Source organism: Hermetia illucens, chromosome 1 (assembly GCF_905115235.1).
Source record: "Hermetia illucens chromosome 1, iHerIll2.2.curated.20191125, whole genome shotgun sequence".
Classification (NCBI taxonomy): Eukaryota; Metazoa; Arthropoda; class Insecta; order Diptera; family Stratiomyidae; genus Hermetia; species Hermetia illucens.
Genome location: NC_051849.1, coordinates 62,843,138 through 62,869,077, shown reverse-complemented (window position 1 = coordinate 62,869,077; position 25,940 = coordinate 62,843,138). Strand labels below are relative to the sequence as shown.

The window sequence follows — 25,940 nt, the reverse complement described above, 5'->3', positions numbered from 1 at the left end:
GTATCTAAGTCCCGAACTACCCTCCGTTACGATATCTGCTCGAATAAAGTTAATGATAGTCATATATAGTTCATCCTAAATCCGTAAATGCACTAATATATGTTTTAACAGTTTAGAAAGTTTGGTGCGAATCCTACTATTATTAACAAAGTTATAATTGGTCAAAGTGGCCTCTTTTGCGTCAAATTACTATTCTCTAAGAGATAAAGTATCAGTATCACATCGAATTGAATATCGGGTATGTGAGGTGTATTTTACGACCCCCAGGAAAACACGAATGTACAATTTCTTAGCAGTTTCACTGGTCTATGCAGCGTACTTCCCCTTTTCGTACTAATAAGAGGAGGTATCAATAAATTCGCGGAATGGCAACTAGGAGAAGTGAAATGAAACTAAAAATTATTTTTTCTTTTCAATATATTCTCCCTTCCCCCTAATACATTTTGGAGATTTTTAACAAGTTTGTCTCTAAAATAGCATCCTTTACCTATCGTTGCTTGAAAAAAATTTTTTTCTGAAGATCGGGAATAAATGTCTATCATCGCTCGGAGTGTCCGGATGGCTGAGTCGTTAGAGCTCAAGGCTGTCGTACGGAAGGTTGCGGTTCAAATCTCACTGGTGGTAGTGGGATTTGTATCGTGATTTGACGTCGGATACGAGTCGACTTAGGTGTGAATGAGTACCTGAGTCGAATCAGGGTAATAATCTCTGGCGAGGGGAATGCTGACAACATTGCCTCTATAGGGGGTATTATAATCCTGTAGTGTACCGTTGTGGTCTTGAATGAAGTGCTCTAACACATTTCAAGGCCCTGATTCAATTGGATTATTGCGCCAACGATTATTATTATTATTATCGCTCGGAGCTAAATTTGGATTATATGGAGGCTATTTAGTGCTGCAAATCGTGATTTTTGAATGACAGCTACCGTCTTCTGCACAGACAGCAGCATATCTGCTGTCTATTTTCCTCGCCTGTTCTCACTATCACAGTATCCTTTGTTTTTCGAGTAGCTCGCATAATGTTCCGCTCTTATGGAGGTCGTCTCATTTGTTTCCATTACAAGCGTTTAAAACTCGCAACAAAAATTAACTGAGCGCTGTTTGCGATGCCGCCTGAGTATTTTTGGTAAGCACCTTGCGGCTTTGGACATGTCAAGATGGTCATGCTGGATTGTTAAAAGGGGTTATATGAGATGCCTCAATCATTGCTGCAAGCTTTTTCTTCTTCAAACGATCATCTTCAACTATAGGTTTTCATCTTTTTCATTATTTTCTGCAGTGCAGAACGCCCAGGTCTGGGATCGTTTTCCTGCGTCATTTATAATCCATGGCTTTTTCTGAGCAAGAGTCTCAATAAGCAGATGATATTTCCTCCAAAATGGTTTCAGGGGTTTTTCTTTCCGCGGTAATATTTGTACTTTTCTAGTGGATTGCCTTGTGTGATCGACGATCACTCACTGAATAAAAACGCGATTTGCACACAGCTTGGTACTTATGCTGTCGTTGAATCTCTTTATTAGTGCAGGTAAAAAAGAGCGGGGTGCTATCTCCTGCTTCCGCGAATTTATTGACTCCCCCTCATATTGCAAAATACCTGGGATTTTCTCAGAAATTTTATTCGTTTTTGGCTTCAAACAAATTTTGATACAATGCATCTACCCTAACCAAAATAAAACTGATCAATGTCAACTGCCAACTAAAAAGGGGTTGCTTGATGCAATTAATTGTTTGATGATACTCCAAAGTCATCCAATGAGATATGTCCCTGATGCTTAGCCACTTAATACAGATTTAAGCTTACACAATTTCAATATATTTGCATTTTTCACTTCACGTTTAACACGCAATACCTACAAAACCATCGTTTCTCAAGATTCATGGTCCTGAAACCTCATAGCTGACTACATTATAACATCGTTTGATAATATCAATCTTTTTATAGAGTTGCTAATGTGCCTTATTGTACACCATACTTTCGCTGAGGTTTAGAATGTTTACACTAGACTATTTCCTATAAACAATAAAGAAAAAAAATAAAAATAATGATGTATGATTTGTTCGATTTTGGGACAAGATAATCATATCCTAGAAGCATCTGAACTTCGTTCACCACTTTTGTAGGTTGTCATAATTGTTACGAAGCAATCACTTCAATTGTTCCATTGCTTTTGCTTTGATCATTTTGCCATGTATAGTTAATATTTTGATGTAGCGTGGGAATAGTTAAATATATAATGTAATAGAAGAACAATCGGATGAAGTCGAGATGGCTCTTGAGGAAACGATAGCTTAACATATTTAAATAGTGATGATCGCAGAAATATGTGATTTTTTCTGTTACAATTTACCTATCAAACATTGAGGGTATATCTCTGCCGTCCCTTCTTTAGCGTGAATGTATTGGAAATTGCCTAGAGATCAATGATCATCCAGATATCGGACTATTTCACTTCATTTTCATTATTTTTGAATCTAAAATCGGTGCAATATCTTTTCCCAAAGTCGATTGTCTTTATCACGATATTCAAAGGAATATAATATCTATAAATAATAATGTGAATTGTGTAACCCTTTCTGTTGTTCACGCACAATCATCGCAAATCCATTACCGTCTCGTAATATATAAATAAAAAAAATCGGAATTCGCTTCTCCGATATGATAAAACTGCTACATTAAAAATGGTTAGTCGCATTTCTGTTACCTGTTCCTCTAGGTTAAATATATCTTATCTTTGGTCTCATTTTGGGTATTTATTATTTCATTAATTTTCAAATGGTTATATTTGAATTTTTCCCTAGTTTTAACCCCGGATTTAATATGTTCTTTCCCCGATTTTATTTACACACTTAGGGAGACATAATGGTAAGGTTCTAGTTTATAAGTAAATAATTGTCTTCTCCCTGTTTAGAATTCAACTCGAAGCATCTCAAAATTCCTAACATATCCTACTAGAATTCGATATTTCACATGTTTAGTATATAAAACAGGTTAAGAGTATCACTATCGTCATTTGCACACTTTCATACAATGGAACGAGGAAAGTTCTAATAAATTGAACTCCTCACACATTGAAAAGGTTACGAATAGAAATATTTTGTCGTCTACATTATAAAATTTTCAATCGAAATTTGTTAAATTGATGTCAAATTAATTTACTTTAGATAGATTTTTGTTAAAATTCGATTTTGATTGTTGCTTCATCATTTTGCTCGTCCTGTGCTCCTATGTTGCATGCTTTTTCTGAATTTTTGGTATCATAAGTTTCATTTGGCTTACAGAAGATCACTTACAAGCTTGCTTATCAACTGCTTCACGGGCTTTTTGGTATAGTTTTAATAATATCTATATTAGGATATATTTTGTGAAGCTATTAATTCTGTAATTAATACATTTTTTTATTACAATCTGGTGCAGACATACCTGAGCCAACGTCACTGAACACATGGGCATTAGTGGCTATCATATTTTGCACAACTCTTGGATTGTGCGTGCTTCTAATGTTTGCTTATTGGTATTGGCAATATTGTCGTAGACGATCCAATAGTAGTCGACCATTTAAGCAAGAGGACTCAGTCTGTGATCCAATTCTAAACGGAAATACTATACACGATATGATTGAGATGACCACATCGGGATCCGGATCAGGTAATTATATGCTAGTTATTAAAGTTCATTCAAAGGTTCAACTTCTTCTATGTTTCACTGTATTCTAAATAGAGGTAACGAGGTACATACTGATCCGTCAGTGCTTGCAATAATTTTAGTTGGCAGGTTACAGTCTCAGAACTAGAAAACACGTAAATGATTGAACCATTGCCTTTTTGAATCATGATAACCTGCGCTTGAGGCTCCAAAAAATCGAGTAATTTGAGAGAAGGGTTGAATGGCTTATTTCTCATTTTAAGGGGGTTATTTCGTGTGAAGGCTGTTTTTTTTCGATTTTTTGGAAACTGTTTGTGAAGAACTGGATGAAGGTACAAACATGAATTTTTCACCATATATTTATTAATATCTTAAGCATGTGTAGTAATTTTTCCAGTTGGATAGCATAATTCATTATTGAAATACTTCTTCTTTTTCTCCAGCCTTTGTCCCGTTCACAAGCGGGATCGGCTCGTTGGTCTCGCCATTTGGCCCTCTCAAATGTGTGATCTGGATGCAATCACGAGGCTTTTAAATCCCCGTCTACGGTATCAAGTCACCGTTATTTCGACCGGCCTTTTGGTCGTTTACCATCAACTTCGATGTTCAGACCAATCTTGGCAAGTGAATACTCGTTAACGCGAATTACGTGACCATACCATCGAGGACACCTCTCTCGTAGTTTTTCCACGATCGGTGCAACCCCATATCGATCGTGGATATCCTCATTTCGGATGTGATTAAAACGTGTCACGCCACTATTCCAACGCAATATCTTCGTCTCCATTACAGCAAGACGCCGTTCATTGTCTCTAGCAGTCGGCCAACACTCAGAACCATAGAGAGCGGCAGGACGGTCGACGTTGCGGTAAATTTTAATTTTGAGACGTTCGTTGATTCGTCGATCACAAAGAACGTAGTGCAGTTCTCCATTATTTAATAGCATTGAGAACTGAGTGATTTAAATACCTCGGTTAAATCGCTCAGTTCTGGGCAGGTCACTGCCGCTGGCAGTGATTGTGCCTGTTTTAAGGGGATCGGTCGTCAAAAGTTCAGTTTTATTGAGATTCAATCTCAGGCCGTGTTGCAGAGGCGATCATTCCATTTTTGGACCAGTTGCTCGAGATTATTTTCGCTATAAGATGTTAGGAAAACATCATCTGCATAAAGTAGTGTATAGGGCGCTGGACGTTGATGGTGTTCTACCTTTCTGAATAACCTGATTAAAGAATTCACTGAGCTACAGTGTTGGGTTCCAGCTCTTAGCTTTCCACAGCTCAAATGCGATGTCGTCAGGTCCTGTGGCTTTTCCCGATTTCATTCGTTTTATTGACTCCTCGACTTCAGTTGAGTTGACAGGTGGAATTGCTCCAAATGTCGACAATGATTCTGGAAGTGGAGGATGAACAAATTCTTCAGTTTAAATCTGCTCGAAGTACTCTCCCTATCTATCCGCCGCGGCTCGACGGTTGGTAAGCAAAGTATCGTTCTTGTCATTCACGCAACACAAGTGTTTGATATCGATGTGCGTTGGCTTCGGCTTTTGGCAAGTCGATATAGATCTCTCTCGCCATCTCGAGTGTCTAGTTTATCGTAATGGTCCGCTTGGGTGCTGTCACCCGCTTTTCTTGTTTTCCGGTTGGCATTCTTATAAAATTGCCAATTGGCCAGCGTTTTATCGTCGAGAAACTTGTGGTAGAGGCGTTTGTTTTCACGGACCTTCATTTTAACATTGTCATTTCAAAGCCAAGTATATCGGTTTATGTACCGCTTGCCTGGCTTGGTGACCCCGAGGATAGCAGAGGCCGCTTTGTGAGTCATGTCTTTCATTTGGTTCCACGATTCTTCCACATTGGTAATGGTTGGTAATCGCGTAAGTGAGATCATTTCTTTTCACGAAATCGACACCATTTAATGTGCGGCGGGCCAGTGCGTTTCTTACGCTGTTTTATCGGTGGTCTAATTCGCAGGATGGCAATCAACGACCGATGTTGAGGTGCGATGGTCTCATAGGGAACGGCTTTGCAATCAGTCACGGTGGTAAAATGTCCGCGTCTTATGAGAATATAGTCGATTTGCGTTTTGCTATTCCCAGTATAAAATGTAGGAAGATGAGACAATCGTTTGATGAACCATGTATTCATAGGTACCAGGTTATGGGTGTCCGCAAAATCGATTATACGCTTGCCACCCTAATTGCGTGCTCCAAATCCCTTTCCTACATGGCACTTGTTACCGCATGGTGCCGGCAATGATGATGACAGTTGTCAGCAGGCACATGACAAGTCTTTTTATTGAGAAGTTGCCAGAAGGTATCTTCCTCGGCATCAGGTCTATGTGCGTACGCGGTGAAGAAGTGAATAGTGCGATCAGCTGATATAATGGTGAGCTTCACAGCCGATCATCAAATCGTTCGACTTCTTTAATGGCTTCACGGAAACCCTCTGAGATGGCAATGCCAACACAAGTAGGCATCAAAATTGAGAAGTTTATAGCCATTTTTACCGCGTTCGCGTTCAATGTTGCAGCTTTTGGCACCAGACCATCGGGTTTCTTGCAGAGTGCAGATATCAATGCGTCTTTTCCGAAGGATTCTTACGAGTTTCTGGGTCTTTCCACTTAGGGTGAAAACATTCAGCGTGCAGACACGTATATGTTTTGTTCAGACTAACTTACGTCTTGACACCGTCCATGCATCAAGAACCCTTGCCCATTTCTCGACAGGATCCGGGCCCGTCCCGCCGCGTAGACTGCCCTAGGATTTTTCGAGGCTTGTTTCTAACTTACGTCTTGACACCGTCCATGCGTCAAGAACCCTTGCCCATTTCTCGACAGGATCCGGGCCCGTCCCGCCGCGTAGACTGCCCTAGGATTTTTCGAGGCTTGTTTCTCGAGCCGATCATCTTGGATGCATTTACTTGGCTGATCTGTCGTGGGGCCTTTTTCTGGGCTTGGGACCAGCATACTATGTTAATGGCATATTATTATTATTATTGAAATACAGAGCAACTTATACACCCATCTCCAAAAAATGTGTTTCCTGTTGCCACACTAGAGGGCACTGTGATCATCTTAAAGAAAATATGTAAACAGTTTTAAAAAAAGTCAAGCGACGACGGCTTTACGGTTTCTTACCAGGGCAGAGGCAAATCGTCAGACGCTGCCTCACCTCTGCCCTGGGAGCAGCGTGACCGTAGCGGCTCGCAGATGTTGAATGCTCCTTTATATAATTCGTAGAACACGACATGCCTACGAATTATATTGAGCGCAAATCCGCCTTATTGACCGAGAGCTGGCCAGAGCTGAAATATTCGTTTTGAGAATGAAGGGGGTCCTAAGTCCGCATCAACTTGATGCAGGACCGGACCAATTGGAGAGCAACTTACTCCCTCTTTTCTGGTCCACGGACCCCTTGCTTAGGGCTTGCACCCAAACTTCATTCTCAAAACGAATATGTAAACAGTATTTTAGCGCAAACTAGAATTATTAAAAAATATTAAAAGCTAAATTTTTGGTGGCTTGTTAAATTTGTTTTTGTAAATTTTGGTGTATTTTCAACGCTTTTTTAATGAATAAAAGAAAACTACCGAATGAATTGCAATTATCCTAGTTTGCGGGTCGTAGAAATATGTTCTGAATAGGTCGTGAAAATTTCAAAACGAAATGAAACGAATTTCGTTGTTCGAGAAAAACGCATTTAAAAAGTAGAATACGATTTTTAACCATAAAATTTTAGCTGACCATTAATTTACTATACTTAGTACATAACCCTTAGTTTCGTCGAAGAAACACAAGAAAGCCTTGGTTTCATTTCCTATGATTCTAGCAAAGTCATTCGAATGTCATTCGGACCGATAAATACGAGCTTTATTACGGCGATCGACATAAACCTGGCATGTTACATTTTACCTGTTTAACGCTGTAATCTCCGAACGACTTAGAATATCAAAAAATCATTTTGCCCATATATTATACCCTTTATCCTGATTGATTGAATTGATGCCAAAAAATCCTCGGATCCAACACATGGGATGACACCCTTAATCCGATTTAGGTACATGTGCATCTGTTTTTTTTTTTATTTTTTCTAAGAAATGAGCTGTAAAACGATGGATTGTTAATGGCAGTGGAAGGAAAAGGATAAATTATCTGTTAGTAAACTATTAGAGAGGTTCAACGTACACCGTACCATCATAGAAACAAGAATCCTTTCCTATAGAATCCTTTGCTTATTTGTGATATTTGATTCTTGGGATCCCCACGGGTTATCCTCCAAAAACAAGGAAAACTCTCTTAACAATTACGTTTCACATCTGAATAGACGACATTGGAAGGATAGTTGCAGGTAACGCCATATTTCACTAAGCTGACATTAGGCCTCATATTGCTACACTCAGAAGTTGGCAGTAGTTCTCCTAAACCCGGTACTTCCCTCTCCTTTCCTCTCAGATTTTTAATTCTTCCGCTACTTGCGCAATCATTCTAGAGTACGTTTAGGTAAGGTTGAGAAAATGGAGGCAGCTGCAGCTCTAACCACTCAGCTCTTTTATTAGGCCCATTGTACTATCTCCTAAAATCGCCTATTCAGCTTCTATCTCTGATCTATCATTATCTATGATTTTAGGAGGCCCGGAAACCAATTTCATGCGAAATGCAATGACGTTCTCCTTACCGATTTTTTTTCACGTGGTAATTTAATTAAGTGTCCTATCAGAGAGCCTAATAGGCTTTTCGTTTCCCCTTTCTTAACCCTTCAAAGACGGTAACTTTTTTGACATTGAAATTTGTCGTAATTTATGTTTTTAAATTTCTCATTCCCCGGATAGACCAAGTCCCCGTCAATCCAATCCCTGTTACGTGAACTCTCCAGTACTTCACGTTTAGCATCAACTCTTGGTATTCTGATTTCAGCGGTTGCTGCTGGCTGTCGTCCACATAAATTATCGGCTAAACCACCGTTGTCCTCGTCTGCACTGTCCCCATCAGTGAAGACACTCGGGTCAGGTGGTACTATGTACGCCGATATTGATTCTATTGGAATATCTTTATCATGCAGTGTTTCCACAAGCGAATGGCTTCTTCAATAGTCAAATCATTTAATTCGATCAAGGTTTCCTGAGTTAAACTACCACTTATAAAAAAAAAAGTAAATTTAAAAATGTAAAATAGTAAAAAAGTAGTGAGAAAACTTGGCGTTACATCTGGGTAACGCTGACTTTTACGTCCATTTAGAGCATCAAGATTTATAAAATTGAGTTTTTTCCCCGTCAGGTATATAAAAGAATCATTTTCTAACTAAACTATTACCAAATCCAGGTGAAATTATTAATAAAAAATAACAGAAAAACTTACCAAAAATTTGAATCCATGTTCGATAACAAACATTTGTTTTGTAATTTGTCACGGCACAAACGACGGTTAGACAATACCACGTTCCCTGGGCGGGTTTTACCAGGAAAAACACAATAAGGAGTACTGGGCGAAGGGCGAGTGCAATTTCCCAGATGGGGTTTACTGTTATTGTCAGATAACGCCAGTCTTTGCAGGCGTAAGGAACAAATGCCACTCTAGAGGTCTCAGGCTCTTGCACTAAAACTTTCGCCTGTCGGTAGGAATTTAAAATTATTTATTCGATTGCGAGAACTCTTGTATTTTGTCTATTGGTTTGCCCATCATTGTTAGATCATCTACGACATTCTTAGTGGAGGACTGCTCCGGGTAACATCGTTTTTTCGTTTTCCAGTTCGCATTCTTATAAATTTAATCGATGAGAAATAGACGTATTTCTTTTATGAACTTTAATTTGGACATCATGGCTTCAAAGGTATCTCGGATGATGAACCGCCTATCGGGCTTGGTAAACTCGCTTTGGGGATCGCCTTTTTGGTTTGATTCTACTTTTCTTCAGGTGAGATCATTTCTTCTTTTTTTCTCACGAAATTGTTACTGTTTAATTAGCGGCAAGCCACTTTGCTCCTCGCTTTGTTTCATCGGTGGCTTGATTCAAGGCAGGAATAAACAGTTAATTTTGAGGTGCGGTGGTCATATCAAGAACGGCTTTCCAATCAGTGACGGCGTTGAATTTCCGGCGTCTTATTAGTGGAAAGACGAGACAAACGTTTAATTGATCATATATTGACGTGTCCACACTGCGTATGCCAAAACCTTTACTCCAGGGCTCCGGATACTGTTTACCTTTTGCCCGAGATGATCATTGACGTCGCTCGTAATGATAATACAGCCGTCGGCAGGTACGTTACAGGTCTTTGTGTTGAGCAGTTACCACAAGGTGTCTTTATCGGCATCATGTCGACCTGTCTGTGGCATGTAGCCTTTATCAAACGGCCATCAAATCGCTCGACTTCTTTAATGGCGTCATGGAAACTTTTAGAAATTATTAACGGCCATGGGAATACCACGCTGGATTTGTGAATTACCAAAGTACAGGAGTTTGCGTCCATTTTAACCGCGTTCACGTTTTTAGTTGCAGTTCTTGGTTCTACACCACGACATGTGTCTCTTAGAAAAGGCAAGTTCCACCGTCTAACCAGTGATGGTATCAATATTTAGTGTGCAGACATGGATTTCTGTGAGTCTGACTAGTTTATCATTTCCTGATGCTATCTATGCTTCAAGAACCTTTGCTAAATTTTCGGAAAAACCGAGGTTTTCTCTTTTTTTATCGAAATAACGCGACACCTTTCACCAGGGTAGGATCTGGCATAGTATGTATCTCTGTTCTCACATCAATCTCTCCTTGTTTGTCTGGGCTTGGGCCCAATATATTATCCCTGGAATATTGTCACCATTTTTCCCATTGATCAGCTCGATAATCAGGTTTTCCAAAAATGTCTTGACTATCTATGACTGACCTCTTGATGAAAATTATCATGTCTGTAATTTTAAAAGACTAGTAATTATTGTTGACCATTCTTGGCATCAAGTTTATATACGCCGTTAGCCTAACCTAATGCTTTGATTTGTGATTGTTTTTGGAGATTTCATGATTTACCAAAAAGTAAGGCGATCGCGGCAATGACTTTTTGTGGATACAAGGCAGATGAAATTGGAGGTCGTCTGGTAGCCAGATTTCGCTGTTCGTGGGCACATCCAGTCCTCGACATGAAGTTTGATTACTGTTTAGCGTCAGGTTTGTCATCTAGTTTCCCAGAGGGTCTTCCTTATTGCGCTCCCTCACCACGGCAAGGTAGGCAATCGTCGAAGGAATAAGGGATTGAAAACTAATTCATCACCTAATCATTTCTTCTACTCCTTGGAAATAGAACCAGGACTGTTTCTTAAGTATCCGAAAACTCCTTTACATCGGAAGAGGTATTCTTGAATTGTTGAACAGATAGCCTTTGCCGGATTGAATCAAAATCTTACCTATCCGGAAGCACCTATATGCTAGTATGTTTAAAACGTATGGTGAATTTTTAATTTAAGTTTTCGTTGTTGTTTTTCAAATCTCACTGATCATCATCATCATCATCAACGGCGCAACAACCGGTATCCGATCTAGGCCTGCCTTAATAAGGAACTCCAGGCATTTCGGTTTTGCACCGAGGTCCACCAATTCGATATCCCTAAAAGCTGTCTGGTGTCCTGACCTACACCATCGCTCCATCTTAGGCAGGGTCTGCCTCGTCTTCTTTTCCTACCATAGATATTGCCCTTATAGACTTTCCGGGTGGGATCATCCTCATCCATACGAATTAAGTGACCCGCCCACCGTAACCTATTGAGCCGGATTTTATCCACTACCGGACGGTCTTGGTATCGCTCATAGATTTCGTCATTGTGTAGGCTACGGAATCGTCCATCCTCATGTAGGGAGCCAAAAATTCTTCAGAGGATTCTTCTCTCGAACGCGGCCAAGAGTTCGCAATCTCACTGATGACAGAGGGAATTGTATCGTGACTGCAAGTCGGATATCAGCCGATTCAGTGGGAATGAATACCTGGGTCAAATCAGGCTAATAGTCGCGGACGCACGCGATCTGATCATATTACCTCATAATATATACGATATTCCCGCGTGATCTAACACGTTTTACGTGAGAGAGTAAGGTATGTGAATAACATTTTCACCATTGTCCATAAAGAAAAAATGCAGGAGATAGTGGAGGTCCTGAATAAGGTACATTGGAACTTAAGACTTACAATGGAGAAAGAAGATGATGCAGAACTCAAATTTCTAGATTTAAGAAGGCGCGCTTTGATGAAGGCTCTTCCAGGTTATAATTTTGTAGCTTGCTTCGTGGAATGGAAATAATGTTTTAAAAGTGGACGGGAATTACTTTGAAGGGGATGAAATTGATTTGGATGAATAAATAAAGATTTATAATTTTTTAATAATATTCACATTACTTTCGGGGGCAGTAATATATATATATTATAATAATGTTTTCAAATCAAGTGCCAACGATTTTTTTTTGTGGTTTAGGGGATTATTCCTCGCTTATTTTATTTATCATGTATTGTACTCGTTTTAAACTCTTTCATAACGTCGAAGGCCTCTATTTTGCAAAAACTTCGTTGCTCCGCTCTATTTTATTATAGGTAAAATAAATGTTTTGTCCATGAAATTGATAGTCTTATCTACCATTAATTTAGACTTCAATATCTTAGATGTTTACATTAAAGAATACATTTTGATTCTAATCTATTCTATTGAATTCATATTCATGGCATATGTTTATATACATTTTTTTTTCCGCAGCTGGTCTACCATTATTAGTTCAACGATCGATTGCACGACAAATTCAATTAAACGGAGTGATCGGCAAAGGCCGATTCGGTGAAGTATGGAAAGGCAAATGGCGCGGGGAGAATGTCGCCGTGAAAATATTCTCGAGTCGTGAAGAATGCTCATGGTTCCGTGAAGCCGAAATTTACCAAACTGTGATGCTCAGGCATGAAAATATTTTAGGATTTATAGCAGCTGATAATAAAGGTAATGAAAAATTCTTCAACTTGATTAGCCGTTGACACTTTGATGATTGTTTGTTACTTACAGATAATGGAACGTGGACCCAGTTATGGCTTGTGACTGACTATCATGAAAACGGTTCGCTTTTTGACTATCTAACCACGCACACGGTAGATACAAAAGGCTTACTTGTAATGGCATTATCAATAGCTACTGGGCTGGCCCATCTGCATATGGACATTGTTGGTACACGGGGAAAGCCTGCAATTGCTCATCGTGATCTAAAGTCAAAGAACATATTGGTTAAGTCGAATTTAAGTTGTGCCATAGGTGATTTAGGTTTAGCTGTGCGACATGTAGAAAAAGATGATTCCGTGGACATACCGTCGACGCATCGTGTTGGCACGAAGCGTTATATGGCGCCTGAAGTTCTGGACGAAAGTATCAATACACAACACTTTGATTCGTTCAAGAGAGCTGATGTGTATGCATTCGGTTTAATTCTGTGGGAGATTGCGAGAAGATGTAATATTGGTATGATCTACGATGAATATCAACTGCCATATTATGATCTTGTTCAACCTGATCCGACAATAGAAGAAATGAGAAAGGTAAGTGCAGTTGATTTTTATGTACCTATACATACATTGCAACGCTTTGTTGTCTCCATTTGGGACGAAGATAAAACAAGCTTAATGGGAACACGATATGAGTGAACTTTTTGATATTTTCGTGGATTTTCTTCAGGTACTAAAAGCAGGGAACCAATCTGATGATATATTTGCCTTGTCACTTTATATAACTGTTTGTTAAACTACCATATTTTACAATTTTCGTCGCTCCAAACTATGCCATTTGAAAGCGTGCATTGTATTTCCGAATTTGCTGTAAAAGTGTTTGAATTCTTCAGTAGCTCCAGCAATATGAAGTAGAAGTGGCTCTGGCCGGTTAGTTAGTGGTGGGAAATTGACAACACATACCAAGCATTTCTTACTACAATATAGCCATAGATTAATAAGGAAATTTCGATGCCCGATAGAGTGCTACTGTATTGTGATCGATTCTCAATCTTGATTGAGTCTGTTGTGGGTGCTCAGCTTCGGAAATAGCAGCAGATCTGAAAGTAGATGCTTTCGGTGGTACACCATGTTGTTGGGATGTTTTGGCAGCTCTTGAAGTGGAAGCTCAAACTCGCAAGTTGTCGAATCGTGCATGGCGTTTCTCTTTCGCTTCTCTGATGTTTCAGCAGCTCTTGAAGTGGGAGCTCTGATTCAGTTATATTTTTGGCGTGAGTCTTAATCTTCTCATGTTTCAGTAGCTCTTGAAATAGTTCCTTTTCCAGTCGTGAGTGTCGTTTTGTAGATATTTAGCAGCTCTACTGGCTACGAATTGCCGCGCATGACTGGTTGATTCGATTTTTTGGATGGCATTATCAACAGATATCGGAATTTAACGGGCCACGAATCACAGTCATTATTTGTCGTGACTGGTTGCAAGGTGTATAAGTTCATCCATTGTAGCGCCATCTAGCGACAAGTTACAGCATCGTGGACAGCACCAAAATATTTTCCATTAAAAATCACATATACAGAGTGACTTCCATTATATATGCTTAAGTTCTAATTTTTCACCTATAACTTGTTTACAAGCTTCAAATGTTTCTTAAAAATGTTGCCGACGGAATGTACTATTTCGTCGAGAATTTCGTTCCGAATTTTGATTAAAGGTCCAATTGGTCCAAATTAATTTTTTCCAAATTTTTTAATTTGCCAAGCATGTATCCCCATATAGAGAAGTCCAATGAATTTATATCCAGGAAAGATGAAGGATATTCATAAACTGCAATAAAGTATGGAATATTGTCCTTGCACCAGCGCTTGCTGGAAGCAAAATGGTTCATTGCTCATGATGATTGCCAAGCACTTTATCTAAATAATATTAGGCATTGATTTTGACACCTTTCTCAATAAAAAGCAGGGGAAATTTGTCTTTTCTGGATATGGCCTCTCACCCCATGACAGGCGTTGTTTTTTGATAAACATGGTATTACAATTTCGCGTGCTGATGAAGCAACAAACCACTTTTTCTCTGTTGTATTTTTTCCTGACGCTCCGTAAGATCATGAATTTTCTTCCTTCCAGCGCAACCGAAGCGGTTAGTAGAGGAAGTGTGCTTTGTTTTGCCTAGTATTTTTGCCCAAAAGCCGGCCGAAGCTGAAATAATTCTTGTTTCTCTTCTTTTTATAATGTTTTCTTTTTCAGTTTTTCTGTAAAAAAACCTCATTAAAATCGGTTTACTGCCTTGTCTGTTTGTCTGCCTGTCACATGCGTTTTTCTCAGAAACGATTGTACCGATTGATCCCAAAGTTTGTGGGAATGTGGAAATTGTGCACGCACATAGTGCGCTACATCGAGCCATATGGGCTATCAAATGAAAGCTCTCGATTAGTACTTTTCAATGCTGACATTTAATGCGTAAGGGGGGAGGTCGGGTGTTGGAAATTTTTTTCATGGACACATTCTCATAATCTGGAAGTTCGCCCGCAAATATTGAATCTTCATCAAAACGCTCCGTCGATACTTGCTCGAACGCCTCTGTGCATCCAGATCAGGAGGGGAGAATTGGAAGGGAACTGTAGGTTAAACGTACTCTGTGACACCGGGTCCTTTCACCAGTCAAGCTCTATCGTCATTGCAACCAGGAAATCCCGGGCGTAATGCGCAACACGGCTCCATTAGTCAGCGCTCTTCAGCTGTGATTAAAAAAAGTTTTCGACGAATCCCTCCAAACTTCCACAAGAAAAAAAAGATGTAATAGGCGTCGTCGCGTCGTAAAACGTAAGACTGAAACCCCCCATACTCACTTACTAGCTTGGTAAGGAAATAATCAGTCTCACTGTCCTTCGGATTCCAATGAGCGGGCAGTCCATCTGCCTCTTGCCTTGTTTTGCCAAGAGAGTTGCCTTTCATTTAGTGTACGTTGCCGCTCATCACTAGCAACCGCTTTCTTTGGGTCTTCTCCCTTGCTCTTGTTTGTGCATGGCTTTTCGTCCTTTAGCAAGAAAGATAACGGAAAATACTCCCTATCACAGCCGCTTCAGAGACAGTGACATTGACAGACGCCACCCAGAAAGTACCCTGTTTCTGTACCTTCACAAGGCGGATACGATATACCTCCCTCCCAAGAGGATCATCTCCTACTTCCGTGCCGTAGGGCAGAGCAGATTATGTTGCACTCATTAAAAAACGTTGTCTTCTAGAGAGCAATCTTCTTGGCTCCTGTTTTAGTTTCCTCTAGAAAGTTCTTCTTTGAATCAAGCGTCAGTCCGAGGTACTTAACTATGGGTTTTGGCTCGATTATCGATTCGCCGATTGATATGTTACGCAGGTTCGGGATTCATTTTTTCGTCAGGATGACTGCTTTAGTTTTTTTTAGCGCAAGTCTGAAACTATGGGGAGTGACCCATCCACTTACCCGTCACATTGATATGAAAAATCTGCTTTGTTCAATATTGCGTCCGGCAACAAGTGGCGGTGTGCCCCACGTGATGAACTACCTCCACGACTTGCATGATAGCATGGGAATAAGACTCTGGCAATACGTATCGCTTCAGGGGGTCTAATTCTGATGAGCTCTTCGCGCAAGCGTTGAGTGCGCCGAGAAGTAGGTCTGGTCGATACTGGAACACCAGCTTGGATACTTCTGCCGGAACACCATCGGGTGTGGGCAACTTTTGGGCTTTCAATGAGAGGACTGCCTCTTCCAACTCTTTTATAGAGATAAATAAGCAAACATCGGCGCCTGCATGTGTTCGTCCTTCAGTAAACAGGGTTTTCTGCAGAGTCTAGATTTTTCGAGTTTCAATGTAACCAAGTCTCCACCGTTCCCCATTCATCTCGTGGTCCAGGTCCCGTCAGCAATTTATTTCTGTTTATTATATTTCATTGTATTATATGCCTCCTCTTGGTCGTTTAGGCGTTGTGTCAAGCGACGGAGGTTGTGATACTCCTTCTGAAGCTCGGCAATTTGAACCACCCACCAATAGATAAACGGTTTGTCACGTATTGATACCCTCCTGGGCATCGAAGCTCCGTGCGCTTTCGGTATTAGGTTCATGACTAAAATTACGACAAAGTGAGCTACAGTGTTACCATACCCCGGAGTAGCTACCTGCGCAACCCCACCTACTCCAAGAGCTTCGACAAATCTTTCGATGTTCACCTTTGTGATTTCCACGCACAGAAAGAGAGAGAGTCGGGGTGGCGCACACTGAGAGGTGCCACTTCGAACGCGATGTGTTGGTTGTTGCTTTTCGAAAAGTCTTCCAACTATTCATACCAGTGATTCCGACGCAATGGTTATGTCGGGAATGCTTCCTTCGCAGCCTGGGCACCAGAACGTTAATGTGAATTCAGTGTTTATTAGGTTGTTGCAAATGAAATTGCCATTTTGGTACTAACATTTGAAACGACTGTAAAGCTTACAAAAATTTATTTATTTAATCAAAATAGATGCCAATCGATTCAAAATACTTCTCCCAGCGAGATTCAAGAGCATGTATGCCCGTTTCGTAGAAGTCCAACTGACACGTGTAGATAAATTCGTCGAAGGCCTCTTCGTTCCTAAATTGTTTTTCCGCCAAAAAATAATTCAAATGCTTAAAAAAGTGGTAGTCGGTTGGCGAAAGTTTCATTGAATATGGTGGATGAGGCAGAGTCTCATACTGCAATTCGTTCAACTTTTGAACCGTTGTTCTGGATACATGAGGTCGTGCATTGTCGTGAAGGAGTATCACACCATCTCTGTTGACCAATCTCGACCTTTGAATACTCAATTTTTGGTGCATTTCTTCGAGTTGGGCACAGTATCTCCGTGCATTTATCGCGTTTCTCCAGGTGCCAAACAAGAATAGTGGATAACTTCAGCTGTAGACCACCAAACAGTCACCATTACCTTCTTCGGATGGAGGCTCGGTTTCGGCATATGCTTCGGTGGGTCATCACATCTAGGCATTGTGCTGATCGGCGACGATTGTCGTATAATATCCACTTTTCATCACATGTCACTATTCTGTGCAAAAAGGGATCGCTTCTGTTGTGGGTGAGTAAAGAATTGCAAATTTTCATTCGAAGCGCCATGTTTTGCTCCGTAAGGGCATGCGGGACCTATTTGCCGAGCCTTTTCACCTTTCCAAATTGTTGCAAGTGCCGTGAAACTGTCGAACAGTGTACGCCCAGTTTCTCTGCAATATCTCTCACAGACTGACGTGTGTCGGATTCGACTAGCAAACGCAGCTCGTCGTTGTCAATCGATGGTCGACGTGGCTCACTTTGAAGGTTTACGTCGTCTGACCGGAACTTTTGAACCACCGCCATGTGGTTCGTTCGCTTACCATATCAGCTCCAAATGCGCTGTTAATGTTCTTGGTCGCCTCCGCTGCTTTATAACCGAGTTTGAACTCATACATAAAAAGTATACGTTTTTGGCTCTTTTCCATCCTTTTCTCCTTTCTATTCACTGTTATCATAACGATGGTCAAAACTGAAATGACTCCTTGATTGAATGTAGGAGTATTTATATTTCATTATCCGACACCAACAGCGCCAACTGGTGGTGGTTTGATACAGCAAAATCGAAACTAATTTCACTTGATTGCCAAATCGACCATTTCATGTGCAACAACCTAATAAAACTACGAGCTCTGTTCTCACAGACATGTCCCATTTAAGTGTCCTGGCATTGAAATCACCCCTAGCCGGGAACTGCCTTTCGTAGCCAAGAGAGCGTCCTCCAAGGCATCAAGGCTGCGTCGAAAACCCAACATCGTCTTATTCGGGGTTAAATAGACTTACTTAGGGAAAATTATTACCCCTAAAGACCGAATCCAGCCAAAGCTATCCTGTCGGCCTTGGGCAATAATTTTAAGGCAAATGCCGTTATGAACCGAGGTGGCAGTGTTACTTTATAAGTCGGGGTGTCATGAGCTTGGGTCCTTGTTTCGGAATTCTTTACTGATGAACATTAGATCAGCTTTTATCTTCGCAGGGAACTGCGCTGGCAACTTATGAGCGGTTGCACTCCGGTGGATATTGTTCTTTAGGATGCTGAGCATGTTAACCTCGTTCTAGCTTCTACCAGTTCTGCTCTGCAGACTGGACAGCACCTCGAGCCTGCAGCATGTTCAACGTTCTCATTTGACGCGTCACGATCCCTGGATTAGATGCAACTCTCCTCTTCGTTGCAGATATTCACTTTATGACCTACTTGACATATGACCCCGACAGGTTACAGACGTGTGCCCATAATCTAAATATCTGTAATATTTTGTGGGAGTGGCCCGAATTTGTATCCCATATATTATCCAACCAATTCTGATTTTCCCGTTGTTGAGTTTCCTAGCGTATTGCTCGGCAACTTCCATCACAGCGAGTTTTCGACTTTGAGGCGAATACATCAATATGGGGAAAGGATTTGAATCAGAGCTGTTGCTAATTCAGCTGGTGTTACTCAGGCGCTTTGGCCGTGGGGATTAAATAGTGCTGGCCTTTAGAAGCCGCTTATTTCCTGTAAATTTAAGCAAAAATTCAAAGGTATCTTATTACTAACTTATGTACCTAATAATAATTTTTATAATATAGCACAATATTGTATAAACAAATACAAATAAACAAATTTTGGAGTGGTTCAAACTAAAAATTGTCGATATCTACTTTCAGGTTGTGTGTATCGACAACCAACGGCCAAACATACCAAACCGTTGGCATGCTTCGGACGTTCTTCATGGTGTTGCGAAAGTCATGAAGGAATGCTGGTACCAACATCCAGCTGCAAGGCTAACAGCACTACGAATCAAGAAAACATTAGCAAACATAAGTGCTGAAGATACTATTTAAGGATGGTGTGTTGTAAGTAATTTTACGTGTTAATGATGGAAGGTCAGGTCTGGAGATGTAAAGTAGGTATATATCTGTAAAATATACGAAACGAGTCGAAGATGCGAATAGGTACAGCATTGATATCAAATTAAAGGTGGAACAGATGAAGAAGAGAGGAGAGGAATGAAAACAATTATTTTAAGTTTTTTTTCTGAAACATTCTGCAAACGAAAAAACGAACTTTGTTAGAGTAAGTCTTCGATCCTCAGTTTTTTTTATTCAAAGTGAGTCAGTTTTGTGATTCTAATCAAATACAATATTCCAAAGCTTTCTGTTGCTCACTAGGTATCTTAGCTGCCATCAAGTTTTATTTACGCCGAGTGAGAAAACATGTGAAACTGAATAATATCTCAACATTCAGAAGGCCTTTTAATATTTAAATGTAGTAATACATATTTTAACATGTTTCCATATGGGGAAATGGAAATTGATGTAAAAGACTGATTGAGTGTTAGATTTTCGTTGTTTTTTGTTATAGTTTCTTAGTCATGTTTTTATGAGGATACAGAGCAGTAATTTTACTTGTAAATTTCAGGTTATTGAACGCATGTTGTAGATGGTAATGAAAAAGAAATTTTTGTACAAGTTAGGAAAAAAGTAAGAACTATCCAGTGTTAAAATAATATAATGATTTTGAGAAAATGAAAGCAAGCAGTTTTAATATTTCGGTTTGTTGAAATTTGAGAGCTTTTGTTGATCCTTTTGAGAAATTTGCACATATTGCATAAATTTATCGAATCCAGTGTAAGTATCTTGCAAAAATCATCATTTTCTATATGGAAAAACCAGGGTATTGATGCTTAACGGACGGACGACTCGTAAAACTGTTTCGAAAATCGAACTTTTGGCGGATGTTGCAGCATCGCTTGTCCCTTTGTATGAGATCAACTCAGTTTTCTTTCTATGAGTTTAACTGATTTGTCTTTCGTAATGCCCACAGCGAGTCTTAGTAGTTTCAATTATCGTCTAGGTATGCAGAATGCATACTAGAACCAACATCTATGTTTTATTGCGTTGTTATGGATTTTGAACAGGCATTTCAGCCCAAATGATAGAGTTCGGAATCAATTTGAATCTTAAAATAATAAAATTTTAATAATTTGTATTTGATTGGAAACACAAAATTCTATTAACGCTTGGTAACCTACTTCGCTTACCTGCACCAATCGGAATCCAAAGAGAAATCAAAATCACTGTAATTTTGAATAATGAGCCATATATTGTATATTTTCCCGATTATGTCAATGTAAATAATGCTGTTGCGAACTTTCCAAATATCAATAAAGTACAATTGCTTTTTAATTCCAATAGAACCAAATCCGTAAATCCTGTTTCTCAAAAGTGCTTATTCATTCTTCATGAGAAATTTCTGCTTTGAAAAATTTAATCTAGTCAGAATAATTCAGTTTACTCATGTTTTTGTTATGCTAATATTTTAAAAGAGTGATAAAAATCCGTAGATCTGAACGTAGCTCTTGTGGCATTAGAGAGGAACGGAAACATAGGTCTTTATATGTATAGCGTTACGTGATTAGTATTCTTAGTCTTTAATCTATATGAAATCATTTCCTATGCGCTATAGTCTAAGGTTTTCAACGGACCTTAGATAAAACTTCTTCCAATTGCATTTATATGACATTAAATGCAAATATTATTTAGTTATATTTTATTATTTGTTCAGAATCGAAGTATTTTTACCGCGATGAACTTTATTTTATTTTTCCTTATGTAGACCGGAAAACAAACTAAAAAAATTGAATGTGGAGATTATTCCTTCTATTTCGAAATCCTGGTTGAAAGTAACTGAACTTACGTAGGAATTAATTTGCATATAGGAACCAAAAAGTATAATTTTTATTCAACAACTAAAACGTAAAATATCGAGTCAGCACATTTTGAATTAGCAAGCACCATGGATTTCGTCCCTTAGCATGGGTTGAGAGGGTTATACTATATTAAATGCTATGCGTAGAAATATTTAGGTGATGAAAATATTTCCTATATAGCTAGAAGTATCAAATTACTGAAAATCAATCATATTTTAAATCAACTGGTGATTTGATGTGGAATATTTTTAGATTCGTAAGGAAGCGAGCTCGTGTTAGTCATGAAATGACCAACAAAAAAAGTAACGACGGACTGACTTTTAAGAATGAAATATTAAATATAAATAATTTAGAACAAAAAGAAAATATTCGGGAAATAAGAATCACTACTAAATTAATATGAAAAAATATAACAATTGTTGTAGTTTTACTAGCAATTAGATATTGCGAACACTTCAATCTTTTTTATTGTTTTACAAAATTTATCACTTGTACATATTGTATTTCTACTACTTATCTAGCCTTTATCATTTTTATATACCACATGAACGTTTTATATTGAAATGGAATAAAATTAACCTTAAATACGAAAAATGAAAAAACACTGATCAAATAAAAAAAAATATTCATAATAATGTTAAGAATTGAAAAGAGAATAATATATTGAAAAACGGTAAAATGTGAAAAAATATATAATGGACTCTAGTGGACGTGAGAGAGTTTGTTAGTTTGTAACATAAGATCACATTTATTTAATGTTTCAAAAGTAATTTATAGGTTTATTTTGTAAGTTCTTTATATTGAACAGAATGAACAAAGTGCGTGTATGTTGGAGGAATGAGTGAGGTTTAAGAATATATATGCAAAAATTATAATCTTGGGCTTTGGTTTCATTTCTTATTGAATGTTTCTTATTTACTATTAGATGTCATGACTTTTTCACAATCATTTTTACGGCATCGCTATTGGAATGTCTGGGAGACATCATCATCACTGGCACAACAACCGATATTCGATCTAGGCCTGTCTTAGTAAGCAACTCCAGATATTCCGGTTTTGTGTCGAAGTCCACCAACCCGATATTCCTAAAAGGTGTCCTTGCCTACACCATCGCTCCATCTGAGCCAGGGTCTGCCACTTCTTTTTTTCTACCATATAGACTTTTCGGACTGGATCATCTTTATCCATTCGGATTAGGTGACCCCCCACCGCAACGTATTCAGCCGGATTTTGTTCACAACCAGATGGTCATGGTATCGCTCATGGATTTCGAAGTTATATGTGCTATGCAATGGTTCTTTTTTTTGTAAGGAGCTAAAAATTCTTCGGAGTATTCTCTCGAACGCGGCTAAGAATTCGCAATTTTTTTTAAGAACCCAGGTCTCCGAGGAAGACATGAGGACTGGTAAGATCATTGTCTTGTACAGAAAAAGCTTGGACCTTATGGTGAGACGTTTCGAGCGGAACAGTTTTTGTAAGTTGAAAAAGGCTCTGTTGGCTGCAAACAACCGTGCGCGGATTTCATCATCGTAGCTGTTATCGGTTGTGATTTTCGACCCTAGATTGGAGAAATTATCAACGGTCTCAAAGTTGTAGTCTCCTATATTTATTCTTCTCATTTGACCAGTGCTGTTTGATGTTGGTTGGTTGGTTTTTGGTGCTGACGTTGCCACCATATATTTCGTTTTGCCTTCATTGATGTGCAGCCCAAGATCTCGTGTTGCCTGCTCGATCTGGATGAAGGTAGTTTGTACGTCTCAGGTTGTTCTTCCCATAATGTCGATAAGCCAGTAGTCCGGTGAACTTAAAGAGGGTCGTGGTCGTCATGGTCAGCTAGTCAGTCTTATCAATTTCGTCGGGATACCGAATTCTTTCATGGTCGTGTAGAGTTTCACCCTGGCTATGCTATCATAGACTCGCCTTAAAGTCGATGAAAAGATGGTGCAACTTTTCCATCGCTTGCCGCAGTGAGAAAATCTGATCTGTTGCTGATTTGCCTGAAGTGAAGCCTCTTTGGTATGGGTCAATGATATTGTGGGCGTATGGGGCTATCCGGCCTGCTAAGATAGCGGAGAATATCTTATAGATGGTACTTAGCCCCGTGATATCTCTATAATTGTTGCGCTGTGTGATATCTCTCTTTTTATGTATAGGACAGATATTGTCTCGTTGCCAAACGTCAGGCATTGATTCGCTGTCCTCACACCATAAACATAAGTCGATGAACTGCTTGGTGTAATTGGTTTTTTAGCACCCTATATGTTCTGACGTTCATCAAGACTGATATGCAGCGACGTTCTATCAACACGTGGTCAATTTGGTTGAAAGTGATCCCGTCTGGAGGGTCTCACGTATGTTTGTGGATCGCTTTCCAACTTCCGACAACCATTTCGTGTGACACTGCTAATTGAATAATCCGGAAGCCTTTACCATTTGTATTTTTATGTAAGTTATGGAAGCCAATGTATCGCCTGAATACGGGCTCCGTCCCTACTTACCGCCGTTAAAATCCCCAAGTATGATTTTGATATCTTTGATATCTTCGACTCTGCAGTCTCCTCTGTAGGGGCGTGAATGTTAATGAGGTTTAAATTTCTAAATTTGCTTCGCAAGCGGAAAGTGCACAGCCTTTCGGTTATGTTTTCAAAGCCGATAACAGTAAGCTTCATTTTTTGGCCTACTAAGAAACCTACTCGATGGCCACTATAATATATGGTGTAGTGGCTCTTCTCCAGGAAACCGGTCCCTGTCCTGCATCGCTGTTACATCAGCCCTATATTGGGAAAGGGTTTCGACTACCTGCTTGGCCGCTTCTTTTGGGGAGCGCACGTTCCATGAGAAAATGTGCACGCTATTCCGTTTAACGTTGCCGGCTTCGTCGTTGTGTTATTAGACTAGTCCGAGGCTTCTTTTGTTTCTTCGGAGGAGGGAGTTGGTACAATTTGTCCCGTGTTTTGGTGCGGGAGACTCTCCTGCATCATTCTCCGTCTGCACCTTTTCGTTAAAAAAGAACTTCCAACAATCACCACGCGGAGGTGGAGACGGTTTGGCAGTAGAGCTGTTGGTTTTGGCTCAGCAGGCGTTTCCCAGGTTTTATGCTGCACCGTGGGTATACAATCCACCTTTCGCCCTGGGACCTATACTACCCTTTGACCACCATCCAATTATCTTGGCCAAGTAACCGAATCATCCAATCTTGTAAGCCCAGGAGTTGCTCGGCGTCCGTAAATATTGTGCTCTCCCACCGTGCTCTTGGTCTTCCTCGTAGTCTCGCTGTCAATTCAAAACTTTTTTAGGCATGCGATTGTTGCTCATTCGTTGGACATGCCCTGAACACTGAAGGAGTGGTAGTTTAACGAATTTCGAGACTTATAACTTATCGTATAGTTCAGACAACTCGTGGTTGGACCGACACCATTCATCACGGCGGCGAACTGCTTCGAAAATTCGCTGAAAGACTTTCCTTTCGAATGTGTTTAGCAAATTTTCGAAGACTTGGGTTAGGGTTCAGGTTTCGCACCCATAGCATATCACTGGTTATATGACGGTTATACGCGGAGCTTCGTGTTTCTGTGCACATGCTTCCATTTCATTATGGGAAGGGGTTTCAAATAAAACTACGATTCCGACGAAAGACCTGCCTTATGTATCATAATTTGCACAATTTACGTACTCCTTGGGGTCGTACTCCCTGGGAACACTCTGAAAATTGTGGGGAGGACGAGGGAACACTTTAAAAGTTTGGTCAACACCAACGATATCAAAATTCTTAATTTGACGCGTCAACAAGGTCATCACGCCATTCTTGTTTACATTAATGAATTGCATATTGAGGGAATTAAATGATCCGAATATCTCGGTTTCGCGCAACGCTCTATCAGCACTAAGTCAGCCTTGACTGGTTTGTCACAAAACCAAGATTTAAGAGTACAGCATCATCAATAGTGCAACAGCCTGAATCTTTGTTCTCTGGGACACATTGCCTCCAAAAATTTTGGTTTGAAGCAGGCGTACTGTGATTTCCCCTACTTACCATGTGGACCAAGTATGTACCACAGGGCTCCGTGCTCAAAGAAGTTAACGGCAATTTTGGGTGCTTTTGTCATGAGTCCAAGTTTCACAGCACGCAAGTCTGATGGTAGTTCTGTATGTGTGGAATTTCCTCTTCCTGTGTATTTTTTTGATTTCAAAATCAGGAGGACCGAGCAAAAACTCAAGTTTACTAGAATTATTTGCTTCCGAACGTTGTTTTCCTTGCCGTAGTCTTCCATGCATGCTCCTAGATGTTCTACTGGCGCGAACTTTGCTTTGAATTATATTTGGATTCAGGTCAGAGATCGAGGTTTTATTAATCTATTTACAGGTTTTCTCGTAATGGCGCTGGTTTTCTTGTTTGAGTCATACATTTTGTTTTGGTGTGGATGACCTTTAATCTAACTTGTTTTACTGTCAACTTCACATCTAAAAAAGTTGCTGCTACTAGTTGTGTCTAGTTTGTTTTGGGCCATCCTCTTTAAGGACCTAACATTTGTCTAAGGACGCTGATTCATCGTGCATTTGACTTTTTTGGTATTCTGGAACAGATTGCAATCATGCCAGTTGC

General features: G+C 39.7%; 1 protein-coding gene across 3 annotated transcripts in view; it reads left to right on the top strand.

Moving 5' to 3' along the window:
• The window catches only part of LOC119646971 (TGF-beta receptor type-1), a 52,855-nt gene extending 30,643 nt beyond the window's left edge, over nucleotides 1-22,212 (top strand). For all 3 annotated transcript variants that reach the window (XM_038047673.1, XM_038047675.1, XM_038047674.1), the window contains exons 5-8: nucleotides 3,418-3,648; nucleotides 12,367-12,600; nucleotides 12,664-13,187; nucleotides 19,293-22,212. In XM_038047673.1, the coding sequence (XP_037903601.1) occupies nucleotides 3,418-3,648; nucleotides 12,367-12,600; nucleotides 12,664-13,187; nucleotides 19,293-19,469 (1,166 nt within the window). In that variant the 3' untranslated portion in view covers nucleotides 19,470-22,212. The remainder of the gene's footprint in view (nucleotides 1-3,417; nucleotides 3,649-12,366; nucleotides 12,601-12,663; nucleotides 13,188-19,292) is intronic.
• Nucleotides 22,213-25,940: the final 3,728 nt, after the last annotated feature.